At 46.8% G+C, this 21,637-nt stretch overlaps 1 protein-coding gene across 4 annotated transcripts in view; it reads right to left on the reverse strand.

Moving 5' to 3' along the window:
- Window positions 1-11,002: 11,002 nt before the first annotated feature.
- LOC128661215 (alanine aminotransferase 2) overlaps window positions 11,003-21,637 on the reverse strand; it is a 287,087-nt gene continuing 276,452 nt past the window's right edge. For all 4 annotated transcript variants that reach the window (XM_053715493.1, XM_053715491.1, XM_053715492.1 and 1 more), the window contains one exon: window positions 11,003-12,601. In XM_053715493.1, the coding sequence (XP_053571468.1) occupies window positions 12,511-12,601 (91 nt within the window). In that variant the 3' untranslated portion in view covers window positions 11,003-12,510. The remainder of the gene's footprint in view (window positions 12,602-21,637) is intronic.

Here is a 21,637-nt window from a genome sequence, read left to right on the forward strand (position 1 = left end):
CGATAGAGCAGCAATCTTGTCATTAGTTCACCAGATGTGGTCAGCTAGCTCCCAGTAGTGCATTGCCGTTTCTTCAACAAAAGGATACTAAGAGAATGAAGCAAATTTAATTTCCATCTGAATGATGAAAAACATTTTGGGCTTCATATCCCTTTAACATTGCTATTTCACACCCATAGTTTGCACTCTGTCCCCAATTGTCCTCAGCAGAAGAGATAAGATAAACGTAGGCTCTAATTACTGTATAGAAAATACACAATTTTTAGAGCGGAATTACTGGAAAAGTTGCCAGAATGAATAAGTGATAGCGTTTCACATTACTATCTGTACGAGTTTAAAGGAACATGAAGCCATTTTTTTCCTTTCATGTTCCAGATTGAGCAGCAGTTTTAAACAAATTTCGAATTGACTTCTATGATCAAATTTTCTTTATTCTCTTGGTATCTTTTGTTGAAAAGCAGGGACATAATCTCAGGAGCGTGCACGTGTCTAGATCACTATATGGCAGCAGCTTTACAATAATGTTATCTATTTGCAAGAGCACTAGCGCTCCGGATGCTACCTAGGTATCTCCAACACAGAATACCATGGGAACGCAGAAAATTAGATAATAGAAGTAAATTGTACGTTCTGTGTGAATCACAAAACATTTTTTGGGGGTTTGACATCAATTTAATAAATAATCTAAAGGGAAGTAGCAGGTCAGTAAGTGACATTGAGATGAGGAAGAGTGTGAGTGGCAGTCTGCACGCGTTATCGTTCAGTGCATTTCTTACGCAGAGTAACAGAGACCCTGGTCTCAATAAGCCTTCTTCAGCAATACAAGTCTGGGAATTGTCTCTCTGTCCCCTGCTGGTCACCACTGCCCCCTGTAACCCTGAACCATGTACCCCTGCTGGTCAACACTGCCCCCTGTTACCCCGACCCATGTACCCCTGCTGGTCACCACTGCCCCCTGTTACCCCGACCCATGTACCCCTGCTGGTCACCGCTGCCCCCTGTAACCCTGACCCATGTACCCCTGGCCCCTGTAAACCTGACCCATGTACCCCTGCTGGTCACCGCTGCCCCCTGTAACCCTGACCCATGTACCCCTGGCCCCTGTAAACCTGACCTATGTACCCCTGCTGGTCAACACTGCCCCCTGTAACCCTGACCCATGTAACCCTGCTGGTCAACACTGCCCCCTGTAACCCTAACCGATGTACCTCTGCTGGTCACCACTGCCCCCTGTAACCCTGACCCATGTACCCCTGCTAGTCACCACTGCCCCCTGAAACCCTGACCCATGTACCCCTGCTGGTCACCACTGCCCCCTGACCCATGTACCCCTGCGGGTCACCACTGCCCCCTGTAACCCTTACCCATGTACCCCTGCTGGTCACCACTGCCCCCTGAAACCCTGACCCATGTACCCCTGCTGGTCACCACTGCCCCCTGTAACCCTTACCCATGTACCCCTGCTGGTCACTGCTGCCCCCTGTAACCCTTACCCATGTACCCCTGCTGGTCACCTCTGCCCTCTGTAACCCTGATCCATGTACTCCCGCTAGTCACCACTGCCCCCTGTTGGTCACCACTGCCCCCTATATCCCTGACCCATGTATCCCTGCTGGTCACCACTAACTCCTGTATCCCTGACCCATGTACCCCTGCTGGTCACCGCTGCCCCCTGTAATCCTGACCCATGTACGACTGCTGGTCACCACTGCCCCCTGTATACCTGACCCATGTACCCCTGCTGGTCACCACTGCCCCCTGTAACCCTGACCCATGTACCCCTGCTGGTCACCACTGCCCCCTGTAACCCTGACCCATGTACCCCTGCTGGTCACCGCTGCCCCTTGTATCTCTGACCCATGTACCCCTGCTGGTCACCACTGACCCCTGTGACCCTGACCCATGTACCCCTGCTGGTCACCACTGCCCCCTGTGACCCTGACCCATGTACCCCTGCTGGTCACCACTGCCCCCTGTGACCCTGACCCATGTACCCCTGCTGGTCACCACTGCCCCCTGTGACCCTGACCCATGTACCCCTGCTGGTCACCACTGCCCCCTGTGACCCTGACCCATGTACCCCTGCTGGTCACCACTGCCCCCTGTCCCATGTACCCCTGCTGGTCACCACTGCCCCCTGTGACCCTGACCCATGTACCCCTGCTGGTCACCACTGCCCCCTGTATCTCTGACCCATGTACTCCTGCTGGTCACCACTGCCCCTGTATCTCTGACCCATGTACCTCTGCTGGTCACCACTGCCCCCTGTAACTCTGACCCATGTACCTCTGCTGGTCACCACTGCCCCCTGTAACTCTGACCCGTGTACCCCTGCTGCTCACCGCTGCCCCCTGTAACCCTGACCCATGTACCCCTGCTGGTCACCGCTGCCCCTTGTATCTCTGACCCATGTACCCCTGCTGGTCACCACTGCCCCCTGTAACCCTGACCCATGTAAAACTGCTGGACAACACTGCCCCCTGTAACCCTAACCAATGTACCTCTGCTGGTCACCACTGCCCCTTGTAACCCTGACCCATGTACACCTGCTGGTCACCACTGCCCCCTGTATCTCTGACCCATGTACTCCTGCTGGTCACCACTGCCCCTGTATCTCTGACCCATGTACCTCTGCTGGTCACCACTGCCCCCTGTAACTCTGACCCATGTACCTCTGCTGGTCACCACTGCCCCCTGTAACTCTGACCCGTGTACCCCTGCTGCTCACCGCTGCCCCCTGTAACCCTGACCCATGTACCCCTGCTGGTCACCGCTGCCCCTTGTATCTCTGACCCATGTACCCCTGCTGGTCACCACTGCCCCCTGTAACCCTGACCCATGTAAAACTGCTGGACAACACTGCCCCCTGTAACCCTAACCAATGTACCTCTGCTGGTCACCACTGCCCCCTGTAACCCTGACCCATGTACACCTGCTGGTCACCACTGCCCCCTGTAACCCTGACCCATGTAAAACTGCTGGTCAACACTGCCCCCTGTAACCGTAACCAATGTACCCCTGCTGGTCAACACTGCCCCCTGTAACCCTGACCCATGTAACCCTGCTGGTCAACACTGCCCCCTGTAACCCTGACCCATGTAAAACTGCTGGTCAACACTGCCCCCTGTAACCGTAACCAATGTACCCCTGCTGGTCAACACTGCCCCCTGTAACACTAACCGATGTACCTCTGCTGGTCACCACTGCCCCCTGTAACCCTGACCCATGTACACCTGCTGGTCACCACTGCCCCCTGTAACCCTGACCCATGTAACCCTGCTGGTCAACACTGCCCCCTGTAACACTAACCGATGTACCTCTGCTGGTCACCACTGCCCCCTGTAACCCTGATCCATGTACCTCTGCTGGTCACCACTGCCCCCTGAAACCCTGACCCATGTACCCCTGCTGGTCACCACTGCCCCCTGTAACCCTTACCCATGTACCCCTGCTGGTCACTGCTGCCCCCTGTAACCCTTACCCATGTACCCCTGCTGGTCACCTCTGCCCTCTGTAATCCTGACCCATGTACCCCTGCTGGTCACCACTGCCCTCTGTAACCCTGATCCATGTACTCCCGCTAGTCACCACTGCCCCCTGTTGGTCACCACTGCCCCCTATATCCCCGACCCATATATCCCTGCTGGTCACCACTAATCCCTGTATCCCTGACCCATGTACCCCTGCTGGTCACCACTGCCCCCTGTATCTCTGACCCATGTACCCCTGCTGGTCACCGCTGCCCACTGTAACCCTAAATGATGTACCCCTGCTGGTCACCGCTGCCCCCTGTATCCCTGACCCATGTACCCCTGCTGGTCAATACTGTCCCCTGTATACCTGACCCATGTACCCCTGCTGGTTACCACTGCCCCTGTAACCCTGACCCATGTACCCCTGCTGGTCACTGCTGCCCCTTGTATCTCTGACCCATGTACCCCTGCTGGTCACCGCTGCCCCTGTAACCCTGACCCATGTACCCCTGCTGGTCACCACTGACCCCTGTGACCCTGACCCATGTACCCCTGCTGGTCACCACTGCCCCTGTAACCCTGACCCATGTACCCCTGCTGGTCACCACTGCCCCTGTAACCCTGACCCATCTACCCCTGCTGGTCACCACTGCCCCCTGTGACCCTGACCCATGTACCCCTGCTGGTCACCACTGCCCCCTGTATCTTTGACCCATGTACCCCTGCTGGTCACCACTGCCCCTGTATCTCTGACCCATGTACCCCTGCTGGTCAACACTGCCCCCTGTTACCCTGACCCATGTACCCCTGCTGGTCACCGCTGCCCCCTGTAACCCTTACCCATGTACCCCTGCTGGTCACCGCTGCAATCCTTACCCATGTACCCCTGCTGGTCACCACTGCCCCCTATATCCCTGACCCATGTACCCCTGCTGGTCACCGCTGCCCCCTGTATCTCTGACCCATGTACCCCTGCTGGTCACCACTGCCCTCTGTAATCCTGACCCATGTACCCCTGCTGGTCACCACTGCCCCTGTATCTCTGACTCATGTACCCCTGCTGGTCAACACTGCCCCCTGTAACCCTTACCCATGTACCCCTGCTGGTCACCGCTGCCCCCCTGTAACCCTTACCCATGTACCCCTGCTGCTCACCTCTGCCCCCTGTAACCCTTACCCATGTACCCCTGCTGGTCACCGCTGCCCCCCTGTAACCCTTACCCATGTACCCCTGCTGCTCACCTCTGCCCTCTGTAATCCTGACCCATGTACCCCTGCTGTTCACCGCTGCCCTCTGTAACCATGACCCATGTACCCCTGCTGGTCACCACTGCCCCCTGTGACCCTGACCCATGTACCCCTGCTGGTCACCACTGCCCCCTGTGACCCTGACCCATGTACCCCTGCTGGTCACCACTGCCCCCTGTGACCCTGACCCATGTACCCCTGCTGGTCACCACTGCCCCCTGTGACCCTGACCCATGTACCCCTGCTGGTCACCACTGCCCCCTGTCCCATGTACCCCTGCTGGTCACCACTGCCCCCTGTGACCCTGACCCATGTACCCCTGCTGGTCACCACTGCCCCCTGTATCTCTGACCCATGTACTCCTGCTGGTCACCACTGCCCCTGTATCTCTGACCCATGTACCTCTGCTGGTCACCACTGCCCCCTGTAACTCTGACCCATGTACCTCTGCTGGTCACCACTGCCCCCTGTAACTCTGACCCGTGTACCCCTGCTGCTCACCGCTGCCCCCTGTAACCCTGACCCATGTACCCCTGCTGGTCACCGCTGCCCCTTGTATCTCTGACCCATGTACCCCTGCTGGTCACCACTGCCCCCTGTAACCCTGACCCATGTAAAACTGCTGGACAACACTGCCCCCTGTAACCCTAACCAATGTACCTCTGCTGGTCACCACTGCCCCTTGTAACCCTGACCCATGTACACCTGCTGGTCACCACTGCCCCCTGTATCTCTGACCCATGTACTCCTGCTGGTCACCACTGCCCCTGTATCTCTGACCCATGTACCTCTGCTGGTCACCACTGCCCCCTGTAACTCTGACCCATGTACCTCTGCTGGTCACCACTGCCCCCTGTAACTCTGACCCGTGTACCCCTGCTGCTCACCGCTGCCCCCTGTAACCCTGACCCATGTACCCCTGCTGGTCACCGCTGCCCCTTGTATCTCTGACCCATGTACCTCTGCTGGTCACCACTGCCCCCTGTAACTCTGACCCGTGTACCCCTGCTGCTCACCGCTGCCCCCTGTAACCCTGACCCATGTACCCCTGCTGGTCACCGCTGCCCCTTGTATCTCTGACCCATGTACCCCTGCTGGTCACCACTGCCCCCTGTAACCCTGACCCATGTAAAACTGCTGGACAACACTGCCCCCTGTAACCCTAACCAATGTACCTCTGCTGGTCACCACTGCCCCCTGTAACCCTGACCCATGTACACCTGCTGGTCACCACTGCCCCCTGTAACCCTGACCCATGTAAAACTGCTGGTCAACACTGCCCCCTGTAACCGTAACCAATGTACCCCTGCTGGTCAACACTGCCCCCTGTAACCCTGACCCATGTAACCCTGCTGGTCAACACTGCCCCCTGTAACCCTGACCCATGTAAAACTGCTGGTCAACACTGCCCCCTGTAACCGTAACCAATGTACCCCTGCTGGTCAACACTGCCCCCTGTAACACTAACCGATGTACCTCTGCTGGTCACCACTGCCCCCTGTAACCCTGACCCATGTACACCTGCTGGTCATCACTGCCCCCTGTAACCCTGACCCATGTAACCCTGCTGGTCAACACTGCCCCCTGTAACACTAACCGATGTACCTCTGCTGGTCACCACTGCCCCCTGTAACCCTGATCCATGTACCTCTGCTGGTCACCACTGCCCCCTGAAACCCTGACCCATGTACCCCTGCTGGTCACCACTGCCCCCTGTAACCCTTACCCATGTACCCCTGCTGGTCACTGCTGCCCCCTGTAACCCTTACCCATGTACCCCTGCTGGTCACCTCTGCCCTCTGTAATCCTGACCCATGTACCCCTGCTGGTCACCACTGCCCTCTGTAACCCTGATCCATGTACTCCCGCTAGTCACCACTGCCCCCTGTTGGTCACCACTGCCCCCTATATCCCCGACCCATATATCCCTGCTGGTCACCACTAACCCCTGTATCCCTGACCCATGTACCCCTGCTGGTCACCACTGCCCCCTGTATCTCTGACCCATGTACCCCTGCTGGTCACCGCTGCCCACTGTAACCCTAAATGATGTACCCCTGCTGGTCACCGCTGCCCCCTGTATCCCTGACCCATGTACCCCTGCTGGTCAATACTGTCCCCTGTATACCTGACCCATGTACCCCTGCTGGTTACCACTGCCCCTGTAACCCTGACCCATGTACCCCTGCTGGTCACTGCTGCCCCTTGTATCTCTGACCCATGTACCCCTGCTGGTCACCGCTGCCCCTGTAACCCTGACCCATGTACCCCTGCTGGTCACCACTGACCCCTGTGACCCTGACCCATGTACCCCTGCTGGTCACCACTGCCCCTGTAACCCTGACCCATGTACCCCTGCTGGTCACCACTGCCCCTGTAACCCTGACCCATCTACCCCTGCTGGTCACCACTGCCCCCTGTGACCCTGACCCATGTACCCCTGCTGGTCACCACTGCCCCCTGTATCTTTGACCCATGTACCCCTGCTGGTCACCACTGCCCCTGTATCTCTGACCCATGTACCCCTGCTGGTCAACACTGCCCCCTGTTACCCTGACCCATGTACCCCTGCTGGTCACCGCTGCCCCCTGTAACCCTTACCCATGTACCCCTGCTGGTCACCTCTGCCCTCTGTAATCCTGACCCATGTACCCCTGCTGTTCACCGCTGCCCTCTGTAACCATGACCCATGTACCCCTGCTGGTCACCGCTGCAATCCTTACCCATGTACCCCTGCTGGTCACCACTGCCCCCTATATCCCTGACCCATGTACCCCTGCTGGTCACCGCTGCCCCCTGTATCTCTGACCCATGTACCCCTGCTGGTCACCACTGCCCTCTGTAATCCTGACCCATGTACCCCTGCTGGTCACCACTGCCCCTGTATCTCTGACTCATGTACCCCTGCTGGTCAACACTGCCCCCTGTAACCCTTACCCATGTACCCCTGCTGGTCACCGCTGCCCCCCTGTAACCCTTACCCATGTACCCCTGCTGGTCACCTCTGCCCTCTGTAATCCTGACCCATGTACCCCTGCTGTTCACCGCTGCCCTCTGTAACCATGACCCATGTACCCCTGCTGGTCACCGCTGCAATCCTTACCCATGTACCCCTGCTAGTTACCACTGCCCCCTATATCCCTGACCCATGTACCCCTGCTGGTCACCGCTGCCCCCTGTATCTCTGACCCATGTACCCCTGCTGGTCACCGCTGCCCCCTGTATCTCTGACCCATGTACCCCTGCTGGTCACCACTGCCCCCTGTAACCCTAACCGATGTACCCCTTCTGGTCACTGCTGCCCCCTGTAACTCTGACCCATGTACCCCTAATGGTCACCGCTGCCCCCTGTATCCCTGACCCATGTACCCCTGCTGGTCACCACTGCCCCCTGTAACCCTAACCGATGTACCCCTGCTGGTCACCACTGCCCCCTGTAACCCTAACCGATGTACCCCTGCTGGTCACCACTGCCCCCTGTAGCCCTAACCGATGTACCCCTGCTGGTCACCACTGACCCCTGTAACTCTGACCCATGTAACCCTGCTGGTCACTGCTGCCCACTGTATCCCTGACCCATGTACCCCTGCTGGTCACCGCTGCCCCCTGTATCTCTGACCCATGTACCCCTGCTGGTCACCGCTGCCCCCTGTATCTCTGACCCATGTACCCCTGCTGGTCACCGCTGCCCCCTGTATCTCTGACCCATGTACCCCTGCTGGTCACTGCTGCCCACTGTATCCCTGACCCATGTACCCCTGCTGGTCACCACTGCCTCCTGTAACCCTGACCCATGTACCCCTGCTGGTCACCACTGCCCCTGTATACCTGGTAGCCTATTGTCATTTGTACAGGATCTGAATGACTCAGTGAGGGGGCTTACTCTGAATATGAGTGAGATTGGTATTGAATATCTGGATACATATGTTTACATAGAAGGTGGTTTTTGAAGACAGACATATAAAGAGCACTGATAGAAACAACGTATTACAGTATGGTAGTTGCTATCCTAACAATGTGTTCAAAGCAATACCTAAAAGCCAGTTCACCAGGGTAAAACGCATTGTCTCAGATAGTAACAAATGTAAGTTGGAGGAAATGGCCAATAAATTAAATTTATTGCCAGAAAATATCAATTAAATCTTATATCAGAACAACTTAAAGTTGTCTGTGATGAATCTAGTCAAAGAAAACCAAATGTGAGTCAGGAAATAAAATGATATCTGTGACACAATACAATAGACTGAGCCAAAAGATCTCAGGTATACTGAGAAAGCATTAATACTAAGAGACTGTAATCCTCAGGTTAAAGAATATGAAATGGGCCCCATGGTTGCATACAGAAGGAACCTAAGCATTAAAGATATGCTTGTGCATACTGTGACCCTGACCCATGTACCCCTGCTGGTCACCACTGCCCCCTGTGACCCTTACCCATGTACCCCTGCTGGTCACCGCTGCCCCCTGTAACCCTTACCCATGTACCCCTGCTGGTCACCGCTGCCCCCTGTAACCCTTACCCATGTACCCCTGCTGGTCACCTCTGCCCCCTGTGACCCTTACCCATGTACCCCTGCTGGTCACCGCTGCCCCCTGTGACCCTTACCCATGTACCCCTGCTGGTCACCGCTGCCCCCTGTAACCCTTACCCATGTACCCCTGCTGGTCACCGCTGCCCCCTGTAACCCTTACCCATGTACCCCTGCTGGTCACCGCTGCCCCCTGTAACCCTTACCCATGTACCCCTGCTGGTCACCGCTGCCCACTGTATCCCTGACTTATGTACCCCTGCTGGGCATCACTGCCCCCTGTAACCCTAACCGATGTACCCCTGCTGGTCACCACTGCCCCATGTATCCCTGCTGGTCACCGCTGCCCACTGTATCCCTGACTTATGTACCCCTGCTGGTCACCGCTGCCCCCTGTATACCTGACCCGTGTACCCCTGCTGTTTGAATCACAAAGAAAATGCTTTGGTTTCATATCCCTTTAAGTGTTTAACATGTTTGCAAGTTATCAGTAATAATGAAGCTATTTCATTTTAAACCTCTGACCCAGGGTGTGAGAATCAGAAGATAAAAAAATAAATCTGACATTGGTTGAGTTCTTTACAATCTTTATTTCAATTTAAGACACTTTCACATTAGCCCTTTAAAAAGAGAAGGGGATTTTGCTACCCCAGCTGCTATTTGTACCTCTGTTAAAATCTGAATTAAAAAAAAAAAGTGCTTTGAATAATCAGGAAACTAATACAGCAGCGCGGATTAACCACAAGTGCACAGATTCTGCATCTTGTAAATCACACTAGAAGCGGGGTACAGATCCCCTGAACAAGCATGCAGGGAGCCTTATTGGATTTGTCACACACTCAGAATCAACAACACAGATTTAGACCCATTTAACCCTCAGATGTGGGAGAATAAATGAGTGTGATTCGCCACGGAACAAAGCAGCCGGCGCAGGGAGATTATGAGCATTTTCTTTACAAACTAGATTTGCATAGCACCTTCTGTTAGTCAGAATCCTCTGGTTTGTTTTCATCAGCAGCAGAATAAAGAAAACCTGCACAGGCTCAGGTGATTCCCAGGCTGATGGGCACTTTGTCAGGTTAAGGCATTGGTTTGTAGATTCTCCAGGACTGAGGGGAAGTGAAATGTGCTGAGCAGATGTCTGAAGGACATGATGGCAGGAACAAGAGTACCTCTAACTGGGGAGGTTAGACCAAGACCAATCTCATAATTGTTAGCAGTGTTCTTGGTTTGGTCACACAGTGACCTGCTTGTTGTGATGACAGCTCTAGAGCAGGGGTGGAGGACCTTGTTCCACTGAGGCAATAAAGGGTTAGTATAAATGTAAAACTATTCAACTTGGCAATAGTCTTTATTGGTTAAAGCCTGAAATGGCTTCTGTAACTTAATATTTGTAGCTGTTCCTGGTCTAATCCCCCCTCCCCCCATTACTTAACTTCACTCAGGATCAAGCATAGACAACCAGTCCTCTCTCCTCCACACACAGGATCAAACAGAGTACCTCAAGCCCTTTCTCTTCCACACCCAGGATCAAGCAGAGACCCCTAGTCCTCTAACCAAAACACAGGATCAAGCAAAGAACCTCAGTCCATTCTCCCCACACCCAGGATCAGACAGAGACCCCTAGTCCTCTCACACACCCAGGATCAAGCCTTTCTACCCCCCCCCCCCACACAGGAACAAGCAATGACACCTAGTCTCCCCCCCCCCCCCAGGATCAAGCAGAGACCCATAGTCCTCTTACCCCCCCCCTCCCCCAGGATCAAGCAGAGACCCCTAGTCCTCTCACTAAAACACAGGATCAAGAAAAGACTTTCAGCCCATTCTCCCCACACCCAGGATCCGACAGAGACCGCCTAGTACTCTCACACACACCCAGGATCAAGAAGAGACCCCCTAGTACTCTCACACACACCCAGGAACAAGAAGAGACCCCCTAGTACTCACACACACCCAGGATCAAGAAGAGACCCCCTAGTACTCTCATACACACCCAGGATCAAGCAGAGACCCTCAACCCTTTCTCCCCACACCCAGGATCAAGCAGAGATCCCTAGTCCTCTCACTAAAACACAGGATCAAGCAAAGACCCTCAGCCCATTCTCCACACACCCAGGATCAGACATAGACCCCCTAGTACTCTCACACATACCCAGGATCAAGAGACGACCCTCAGCCCTTTCTCCCCACACCCCAGGATCAAGCAGAGACCCTCAGCCCTTTCTACCCTCCACAGGAACAAGCAAAGACACCTAAGCTCTTTCCCCCCACACCCAGGATCAAGCAGAGACCCCTAGTCCTCTCACTAAAACACAGGATCAAGAAAAGACTCTCAGCCCATTCTCCCCACACCCAGGATCAGACAGAGACCCCTAGTACTCTCACACACACCCAGGATCAATAAGAGACCCCCTAGTACTCTCACACACACCCAGGATCAAGCAGACCCACAGCCCTTTCTACCCCCCCACACACAGGTTCAAGCAGCAAGCCCTAGTCCTCTTACCCACACCCAGGATCAAGCAGAGACCCCTAGTTCCCTCATCCACAGCCAGGATCAAGCAGAGACCCCTAGTCCTCTTACCCACAACCAGGATCAAGCAGAGACCCCTAGTTCCCTCATCCACAGCCAGGATCAAGCAAAGACCCCCAGTCCTGTCTACCAAATCCAAATACAGGGTCAAGCAGAGACCCCCAGTCCTGCTCTACAAGTGAAGTCAATTCTATTTTGTGACACATTCTCAGGAGATCTGTAGTGTGCTGAGTCACCAGGACTTACTAGGGGTTACATTTGGAGAAGGAGAACATACATATATGGCTTAAAAGGTTTGGCTTTGGAAGTAGTTTTTCCATCTCTGAGCAGCATTTGAGAAGATGCAGATGTAACAATAACCTTTCCATAAGGCGCAGGTGAGGAGATTACTCTAACAGATATGCCTAAAACCTCCATCAGCATGAAAGCGTAAATTATGGGTTTACAGCATTTTCTTAAGAGAATTATTGATCATTCGAGGAATTTGATTGCAGCTCTACAGAGTCTATGCATAAGGCCAGATGCTCGCTATAATACAACATGTTTAAGGACAGGTTCAGGAAATCATACTGATTGGCGTGAATTTGGCACATCTATAAAGGTTCATGATGCCTGGATGAGAAAGGTAAGTGGTACTAGGGCCAGCCGTGGAAGAATGGTATCTAACAGACCACTTCCCTGCAGAGTAGCGTTTCAGGCGGCACCATATGCTTTAAATGGGCATCATCTAGGAGTATTCCTGGGTGAATTTCTGGTGGAAATCCTTTAGCCGCTCCAGCAGGCTCTTCAGCGTATCAGTCGGTGGAAGGATGGTCATCCTAAAGGAAAACATGGTACAATTCATAAAGACCGAACCAGAGAACATTTCCATAATAGCACCTAATAAACTCACTTATGATCTAATTGTCAGTTATGGAGTATATATTATTTATATTTGTATCAGTTATGGAGTATATATTATTTATATTAGTTATGGAGTATATATTATTGATATTTGTATCAGTTATGGAGTATATATTATTTATATTAGCTATGGAGTATAAATTATTTATATTAGTTATGGAGTATATATTATTTATATTAGTTATGGAGTATATATTGTTTATATTAGCTATGGAGTATAAATTATTTATATTAGTTATGGAGTATATTTTATATTTGTATCAGTTATGGAGTATATATTATTTATATTAGCTATGGAGTATAAATTAATTATATTAGTTATGGAGAATATATTGTTTATATTAGTTATGGAGTATATATTATTTATATTAGTTATGGAGTATATATTATTGATATTTGTATGAGTTATGGAGAATATATTATTTATATTAGCTATGGAGTATAAATTATTTATATTAGTTATGGAGTATATTTTATATTTGTATCAGTTATGGCATATATATTATTTATATTAGTTATGGAGTATATATTGTTTATATTAGTTATGGAGTATATATTATTTATATTAGTTATGGAGTATATATTATTTATATTAGTTATGGAGTATATATTTAGATTTGTATCAGTTATGGAGTATATATTGTTTATATTTGTTATGGAGTATATATTGTTTATATTAGTTATGGAGTATATATTATTTATATTTGTATCAGTTATGAAGTATATATCATTTATATTTGTATCAGTTATGGAGTATATATTATTTATATTAGTTATGGAGTATATATTATTTATATTAGTTATGGAGTTGGAGTATATATTATTTAGATTTGTATCAGTTATGGAGAATATATTATTTATATTAGTTATGGAATATATATTATTTATATTAGTTATGGAGTATATATTATTTATATTAGTTATGGAGTATATATTATTTAGATTTGTATCAGTTATGAAGTATATATTATTTATATTTGTATCAGTTATGGATATATATTATTTATATTTGTATCAGTTATGAAGTATATATTTATATTTGTATCAGTTATGGAGTATATATCATTTATATTTGTATCGGTTATGGAGTATATATTATTTATATTAGTTATGGAGTTGGAGTATATATTATTTAGATTTGTATCAGTTATGGAGAATATATTATTTATATTAGTTATGGAGTATATATTATTTATATTTGTATCAGTTATGAAGTATATATTATTTATATTTGTATCAGTTATGGATATATATTATTTATATTTGTATCAGTTATGAAGTATATATCATTTATATTTGTATCAGTTATGGAGTATATATCATTTATATTTGTATCAGTTATGGAGTATATATCATTTATATTTGTATCAGTTATGGAGTATATATTATTTATATTAGTTATGGAGTATATATCTATATTAGTTATGGAGTATATATTATTTATATTTGTATCAGTTATGGAGTATATATCATTTATATTTGTATCAGTTATGGGGTATATATCATTTATATTTGTATCAGTTATGGAGTATATATCATTTATATTTGTATCAGTTATGGGGTATATATCATTTATATTTGTATCAGTTATGGAGTATATATCATTTATATTTGTATCAGTTATGGAGTATATATTATTTATATTAGTTATGGATTATATATTATTTATATTAGTTATGGAGTATATATTTATATTAGTTAGGGAGTATATATCATTTATATTTGTATCAGTTATGGAGTATATATTATTTATATTAGTTATGGAGTATATATTTATATTAGTTAGGGAGTATATATCATTTATATTTGTATCAGTTATGGGTATATATCATTTATATTTGTATCAGTTATGGGGAATATATCATTTATATTTGTATCAGTTATGGAGTATATATTTATATTAGTTATGGAGTATATATCATTTATATTTGTATCAGTTATGGAGTATATATCATTTATATTTGTATCAGTTATGGGGAATATATAATTTATATTTCTATCAGTTATGGGGTATATATAATTTATATTTGTATCAGTTATGGGGAATATATAATTTATATTTGTATCAGTTATGGGGTATATATCATTTATATTTGTATCAGTTATGGGGTATATATCATTTATATTTGTATCAGTTATGGGGTATATATCATTTATATTTGTATCAGTTATGGGGTATATATTATTTATATTAGTTATGGGGTATATATTATTTATATTAGTTATGGGGTATATATTATTTATATCAGTTATGGAGTATATATTATTTATAATAGTTATGGGGTATATATTATTTATATTAGTTATGGAGTATATATTATTTATATCAGTTATGGAGTATATATTATTTATATTAGTTATGGGGTATATATTATTTATATCAGTTATGGAGTATATATCATTTATATTTGTATCAGTTATGGAGTATATATCATTTATATTTGTATCAGTTATGGAGTATATATCATTTATATTAGTTATGGAGTATATATTATTTATATTAGTTATGGAGTATATATCTATATTAGTTATGGAGTATATATTATTTATATTTGTATCAGTTATGGAGTATATATCATTTATATTTGTATCAGTTATGGAGTATATATCATTTATATTTGTATCAGTTATGGGGTATATATCATTTATATTTGTATCAGTTATGGAGTATATATCATTTATATTTGTATAAGTTATGGAGTATATATCATTTATATTTGTATCAGTTATGGAGTATATATTATTTATATTAGTTATGGAGTATATATTATTTATATTAGTTATGGAGTATATATTTATATTAGTTAGGGAGTATATATAATTTATATTTGTATCAGTTATGGGGTATATATCATTTATATTTGTATCAGTTATGGGGAATATATCATTTATATTTGTATCAGTTATGGAGTATATATTTATATTAGTTATGGAGTATATATCATTTATATTTGTATCAGTTATGGAGTATATATCATTTATATTTGTATCAGTTATGGGGAATAACAGAATTTATGTTTACCTGATAAATTTCTTTCTCCAACGGTGTGTCCGGTCCACGGCGTCATCCTTACTTGTGGGATATTCTCTTCCCCAACAGGAAATGGCAAAGAGCCCAGCAAAGCTGGTCACATGATCCCTCCTAGGCTCCGCCTACCCCAGTCATTCGACCGACGTTAAGGAGGAATAATAGCATAGGAGAAACCACATGGTACCGTGGTGACTGTAGTTAAAGAAAATAAATTATCAGACCTGATTTAAAAACCAGGGCGGGCCGTGGACCGGACACACCGTTGGAGAAAGAAATTTATCAGGTAAACATAATTTCTGTTTTCTCCAACATTGGTGTGTCCGGTCCACGGCGTCATCCTTACTTGTGGGAACCAATACCAAAGCTTTAGGACACGGATGAAGGGAGGGAGCAAATCAGGTCACCTAAATGGAAGGCACCACGGCTTGCAAAACCTTTCTCCCAAAAATAGCCTCAGAAGAAGCAAAAGTATCAAACTTGTAAAATTTGGTAAAAGTGTGCAGTGAAGACCAAGTCGCTGCCCTACATATCTGATCAACAGAAGCCTCGTTCTTGAAGGCCCATGTGGAAGCCACAGCCCTAGTGGAATGAGCCGTGATTCTTTCGGGAGGCTGCCGTCCGGCAGTCTCGTAAGCCAATCTGATGATGCTTTTAATCCAAAAAGAGAGAGAGGTAGAAGTTGCTTTTTGACCTCTCCTTTTACCTGAATAAACAACAAACAGGGAAGATGTTTGTCTAAAATCCTTTGTAGCATCTAAATAGAATTTTAGAGCGCGAACAACATCCAAATTGTGCAACAAGCGTTCCTTCTTTGAAACTGGTTTCGGACACAGAGAAGGTACGATAATCTCCTGGTTAATGTTTTTGTTAGAAACAACTTTCGGAAGAAAACCAGGTTTAGTACGTAAAACCACCTTATCTGCATGGAACACCAGATAAGGAGGAGAACACTGCAGAGCAGATAATTCTGAAACTCTTCTAGCAGAAGAAATTGCAACTAAAAACAAAACTTTCCAAGATAATAACTTAATATCAACGGAATGTAAGGGTTCAAACGGAACCCCCTGAAGAACTGAAAGAACTAAATTGAGACTCCAAGGAGGAGTCAAAGGTTTGTAAACAGGCTTGATTCTAACCAGAGCCTGAACAAAGGCTTGAACATCTGGCACAGCTGCCAGTTTTTTGTGAAGTAACACCGACAAGGCAGAAATCTGTCCCTTCAGGGAACTTGCCGATAATCCTTTTTCCAATCCTTCTTGAAGGAAGGATAGAATCCTAGGAATCTTAACCTTGTCCCAAGGGAATCCTTTAGATTCACACCAACAGATATATTTTTTCCAAATTTTGTGGTAAATCTTTCTAGTTACAGGCTTTCTGGCCTGAACAAGAGTATCGATAACAGAATCTGAGAAACCTCGCTTCGATAAAATCAAGCGTTCAATCTCCAAGCAGTCAGCTGGAGTGAAACCAGATTCGGATGTTCGAACGGACCCTGAACAAGAAGGTCTCGTCTCAAAGGTAGCTTCCAAGGTGGAGCCGATGACATATTCACCAGATCTGCATACCAAGTCCTGCGTGGCCACGCAGGAGCTATCAAGATCACCGACGCCCTCTCCTGATTGATCCTGGCTACCAGCCTGGGGATGAGAGGAAACGGCGGGAACACATAAGCTAGTTTGAAGGTCCAAGGTGCTACTAGTGCATCCACTAGAGCCGCCTTGGGATCCCTGGATCTGGACCCGTAGCAAGGAACTTTGAAGTTCTGACGAGAGGCCATCAGATCCATGTCTGGAATGCCCCAAAGTTGAGTGACTTGGGCAAAGATTTCCGGATGGAGTTCCCACTCCCCCGGATGCAATGTCTGACGACTCAGAAAATCCGCTTCCCAATTTTCCACTCCCGGGATGTGGATAGCAGACAGGTGGCAGGAGTGAGACTCCGCCCATAGAATAATCTTGGTCACTTCTTCCATCGCTAGGGAACTCCTTGTTCCCCCCTGATGGTTGATGTACGCAACAGTCGTCATGTTGTCTGATTGAAACCGTATGAACTTGGCCCTCGCTAGCTGAGGCCAAGCCTTGAGAGCATTGAATATCGCTCTCAGTTCCAGAATATTTATCGGTAGAAGAGATTCTTCCCGAGACCAAAGACCCTGAGCTTTCAGGGATCCCCAGACCGCGCCCCAGCCCATCAGACTGGCGTCGGTCGTGACAATGACCCACTCTGGTCTGTGGAATGTCATCCCTCGTGACAGGTTGTCCAGGGACAGCCACCAACGGAGTGAGTCTCTGGTCCTCTGATTTACTTGTATCTTTGGAGACAAGTCTGTATAGTCCCCATTCCACTGACTGAGCATGCACAGTTGTAATGGTCTTAGATGAATGCGCGCAAAAGGAACTATGTCCATTGCCGCTACCATCAACCCGATCACTTCCATGCACTGAGCTACGGAAGGAAGAGGAACGGAATGAAGTATTCGACAAGAGTCCAGAAGCTTTGTCTTTCTGGCCTCTGTTAGAAAAATCCTCATTTCTGAGGAGTCTATAATTGTTCCCAAGAAGGGAACCCTTGTTGACGGGGATAGAGAACTCTTTACCACGTTCACTTTCCAGCCGTGCGATCTGAGAAAGGCCAGGACGATGTCCGTGTGAGCCTTTGCTCGAGGGAGGGACGACGCTTGAATCAGAATGTCGTCCAGGTAAGGTACTACTGCAATGCCCCTTGGTCTTAGCACAGCTAGAAGGGACCCTAGTACCTTTGTGAAAATCCTTGGAGCAGTGGCTAATCCGAAAGGAAGCGCCACGAACTGGTAATGTTTGTCCAGGAATGCAAACCTTAGGAACCGATGATGTTCCTTGTGGATAGGAATATGTAGATACGCATCCTTTAAATCCACCGTGGTCATGAATTGACCTTCCTGGATGGAAGGAAGGATAGTTCGAATGGTTTCCATCTTGAAAGATGGGACCTTGAGAAATTTGTTTAAGATCTTGAGATCTAGGATTGGTCTGAATGTTCCCTCTTTTTTGGGAACTATGAACAGATTGGAGTAGAACCCCATCCCTTGTTCTCTCAATGGAACAGGATGAATCACTCCCATTTTTAACAGGTCTTCTACACAATGTAAGAACGCCTGTCTTTTTATGTGGTCTGAAGACAACTGAGACCTGTGGAACCTTCCCCTTGGGGGAAGTCCCTTGAATTCCAGAAGATAACCCTGGGAGACTATTTCTAGCGCCCAAGGATCCAGAACATCTCTTGCCCAAGCCTGAGCGAAGAGAGAGAGTCTGCCCCCCACCAGATCCGGTCCCGGATCGGGGGCCGATATTTCATGCTGTCTTGGTAGCAGTGGCAGGTTTCTTTGCCTGCTTTCCCTTGTTCCAGCCTTGCATTGGTCTCCAAGCTGGCTTGGCCTGAGAAGTATTACCCTCTTGCTTAGAGGACGCAGCACCTTGGGCTGGTCCGTTTTTACGAAAGGGACGAAAATTAGGTCTATTTTTTGCCTTGAAAGGCCGATCCTGAGGAAGGGCATGGCCCTTACCCCCAGTGATATCAGAGATAATCTCTTTCAAGTCAGGACCAAACAGCGTTTTCCCCTTGAAAGGAATGTTTAGTAGCTTGTTCTTGGAAGACGCATCAGCCGACCAAGATTTCAACCAAAGCGCTCTGCGCGCCACAATAGCAAACCCAGAATTCTTAGCCGCTAACTTAGCCAATTGCAAAGAGGCGTCTAGAGTGAAAGAATTAGCCAATTTGAGAGCATTGACTCTGTCCATAATCTCCTCATAAGGAGGAGAGTCACTATCGAGCACCTTAATCAGTTCATCAAACCAGAAATATGCGGCTGTAGTGACAGGGACAATGCATGAAATGGGTTGTAGAAGGTAACCCTGCTGAACAAACATCTTTTTAAGCAAACCTTCTAATTTTTTATCCATAGGATCTTTGAAAGCACAACTATCCTCTATGGGAATAGTGGTGCGTTTGTTTAAAGTAGAAACCGCTCCCTCGACCTTGGGGACTGACTGCCATAAGTCCTTTCTGGGGTCGACCATAGGAAACAATTTTTTAAATATGGGGGGAGGGACGAAAGGAATACCGGGCCTTTCCCATTCTTTATTAACAATGTCCGCCACCCGCTTGGGTATAGGAAAAGCTTCTGGGAGCCCCGGCACCTCTAGGAACTTGTCCATTTTACATAGTTTCTCTGGGATGACCAAATTTTCACAATCATCCAGAGTGGATAATACCTCCTTAAGCAAAATGCGGAGATGTTCCAATTTAAATTTAAAAGTAATCACATCAGATTCAGCCTGCTGAGAAATGTTCCCTAAATCAGTAATTTCTCCCTCAGACAAAACCTCCCTGGCCCCCTCAGATTGGGTTAGGGGCCCTTCAGAGATATTAATATCAGCGTCGTCATGCTCTTCAGTAACTAAAACAGAGCATCCACGCTTACGCTGGCAAGGGTTCATTTTGGCTAAAATGTTTTTGACAGAATTATCCATTACAGCCGTTAATTGTTGCATAGTAAGGAGTATTGGCGCGCTAGATGTACTAGGGGCCTCCTGAGTGGGCAAGACTCGTGTAGACGAAGGAGGGAATGATGCAGTACCATGCTTACTCCCCTCACTTGAGGAATCATCTTGGGCATCATTGTCATTATCACATAAATCACATTTATTTAAATGAATAGGAATTCTGGCTTCCCCACATTCAGAACACAGTCTATCTGGTAGTTCAGACATGTTAAACAGGCATAAACTTGATAAGAAAGTACAAAAAACGTTTTGAAATAAAACCGTTACTGTCACTTTAAATTTTAAACTGAACACACTTTATTACTGCAATTGCGAAAAAACATGAAGGAATTGTTCAAAATTCACCAAACTTTCACCACAGTGTCTTAAAGCCTTGAAAATATTGCACACCAATTTTGGAAGCTTTAACCCTTAAAATAACGGAACCGGAGCCGTTTTAAGCTTTAACCCCTTTACAGTCCCTGGTATCTGCTTTGCTGAGACCCAACCAAACCCAAGGGAAATACGATACCAAATGATGCCTTCAGAAGTCTTTTATAAGTATCAGAGCTCCTCTCACATGCGACTGCATGCCATGCCTCTCAAAAACAAGTGCGCAACACCGGCGCGAAAATGAGACTCTGCCTATGCTTTGGGAAAGCCCCTAAAGAATAAGGTGTCTAAAACAGTGCCTGCCGATATTATTATATCAAAATACCCAGAATAAATGATTCCTCAAGGCTAAATAAGTGTTAATATCAATCGATTTAGCCCAAAAAATGTCTACAGTCTAAATAAGCCCTTGTGAAGCCCTTATTTACAATCGTAATAAACATGGCTTACCGGATCCCATAGGGAAAATGACAGCTTCCAGCATTACATCGTCTTGTTAGAATGTGTCATACCTCAAGCAGCAAAGGACTGCAAACTGTTCCCCCAACTGAAGTTAATGCTCTCAACAGTCCTGTGTGGAACAGCCATGGATTTTAGTTACGGTTGCTAAAATCATTTTCCTCATACAAACAGAATTCTTCATCTCTTTTCTGTTTCTGAGTAAATAGTACGTACCAGCACTATTTGAAAATAACAAACTCTTGATTGAATAATGAAAAACTACAGTTAAACACTAAAAAACTCTAAGCCATCTCCGTGGAGATGTTGCCTGTACAACGGCAAAGAGAATGACTGGGGTAGGCGGAGCCTAGGAGGGATCATGTGACCAGCTTTGCTGGGCTCTTTGCCATTTCCTGTTGGGGAAGAGAATATCCCACAAGTAAGGATGACGCCGTGGACCGGACACACCTATGTTGGAGAAATATAATTTATATTTCTATCAGTTATGGGGTATATATCATTTATATTTGTATCAGTTATGGGGTATATATCATTTATATTTGTAT

The sequence above is a fragment of the Bombina bombina genome, chromosome 5, assembly GCF_027579735.1.
Source record: "Bombina bombina isolate aBomBom1 chromosome 5, aBomBom1.pri, whole genome shotgun sequence".
In the NCBI taxonomy this organism is placed as follows: Eukaryota; Metazoa; Chordata; class Amphibia; order Anura; family Bombinatoridae; genus Bombina; species Bombina bombina.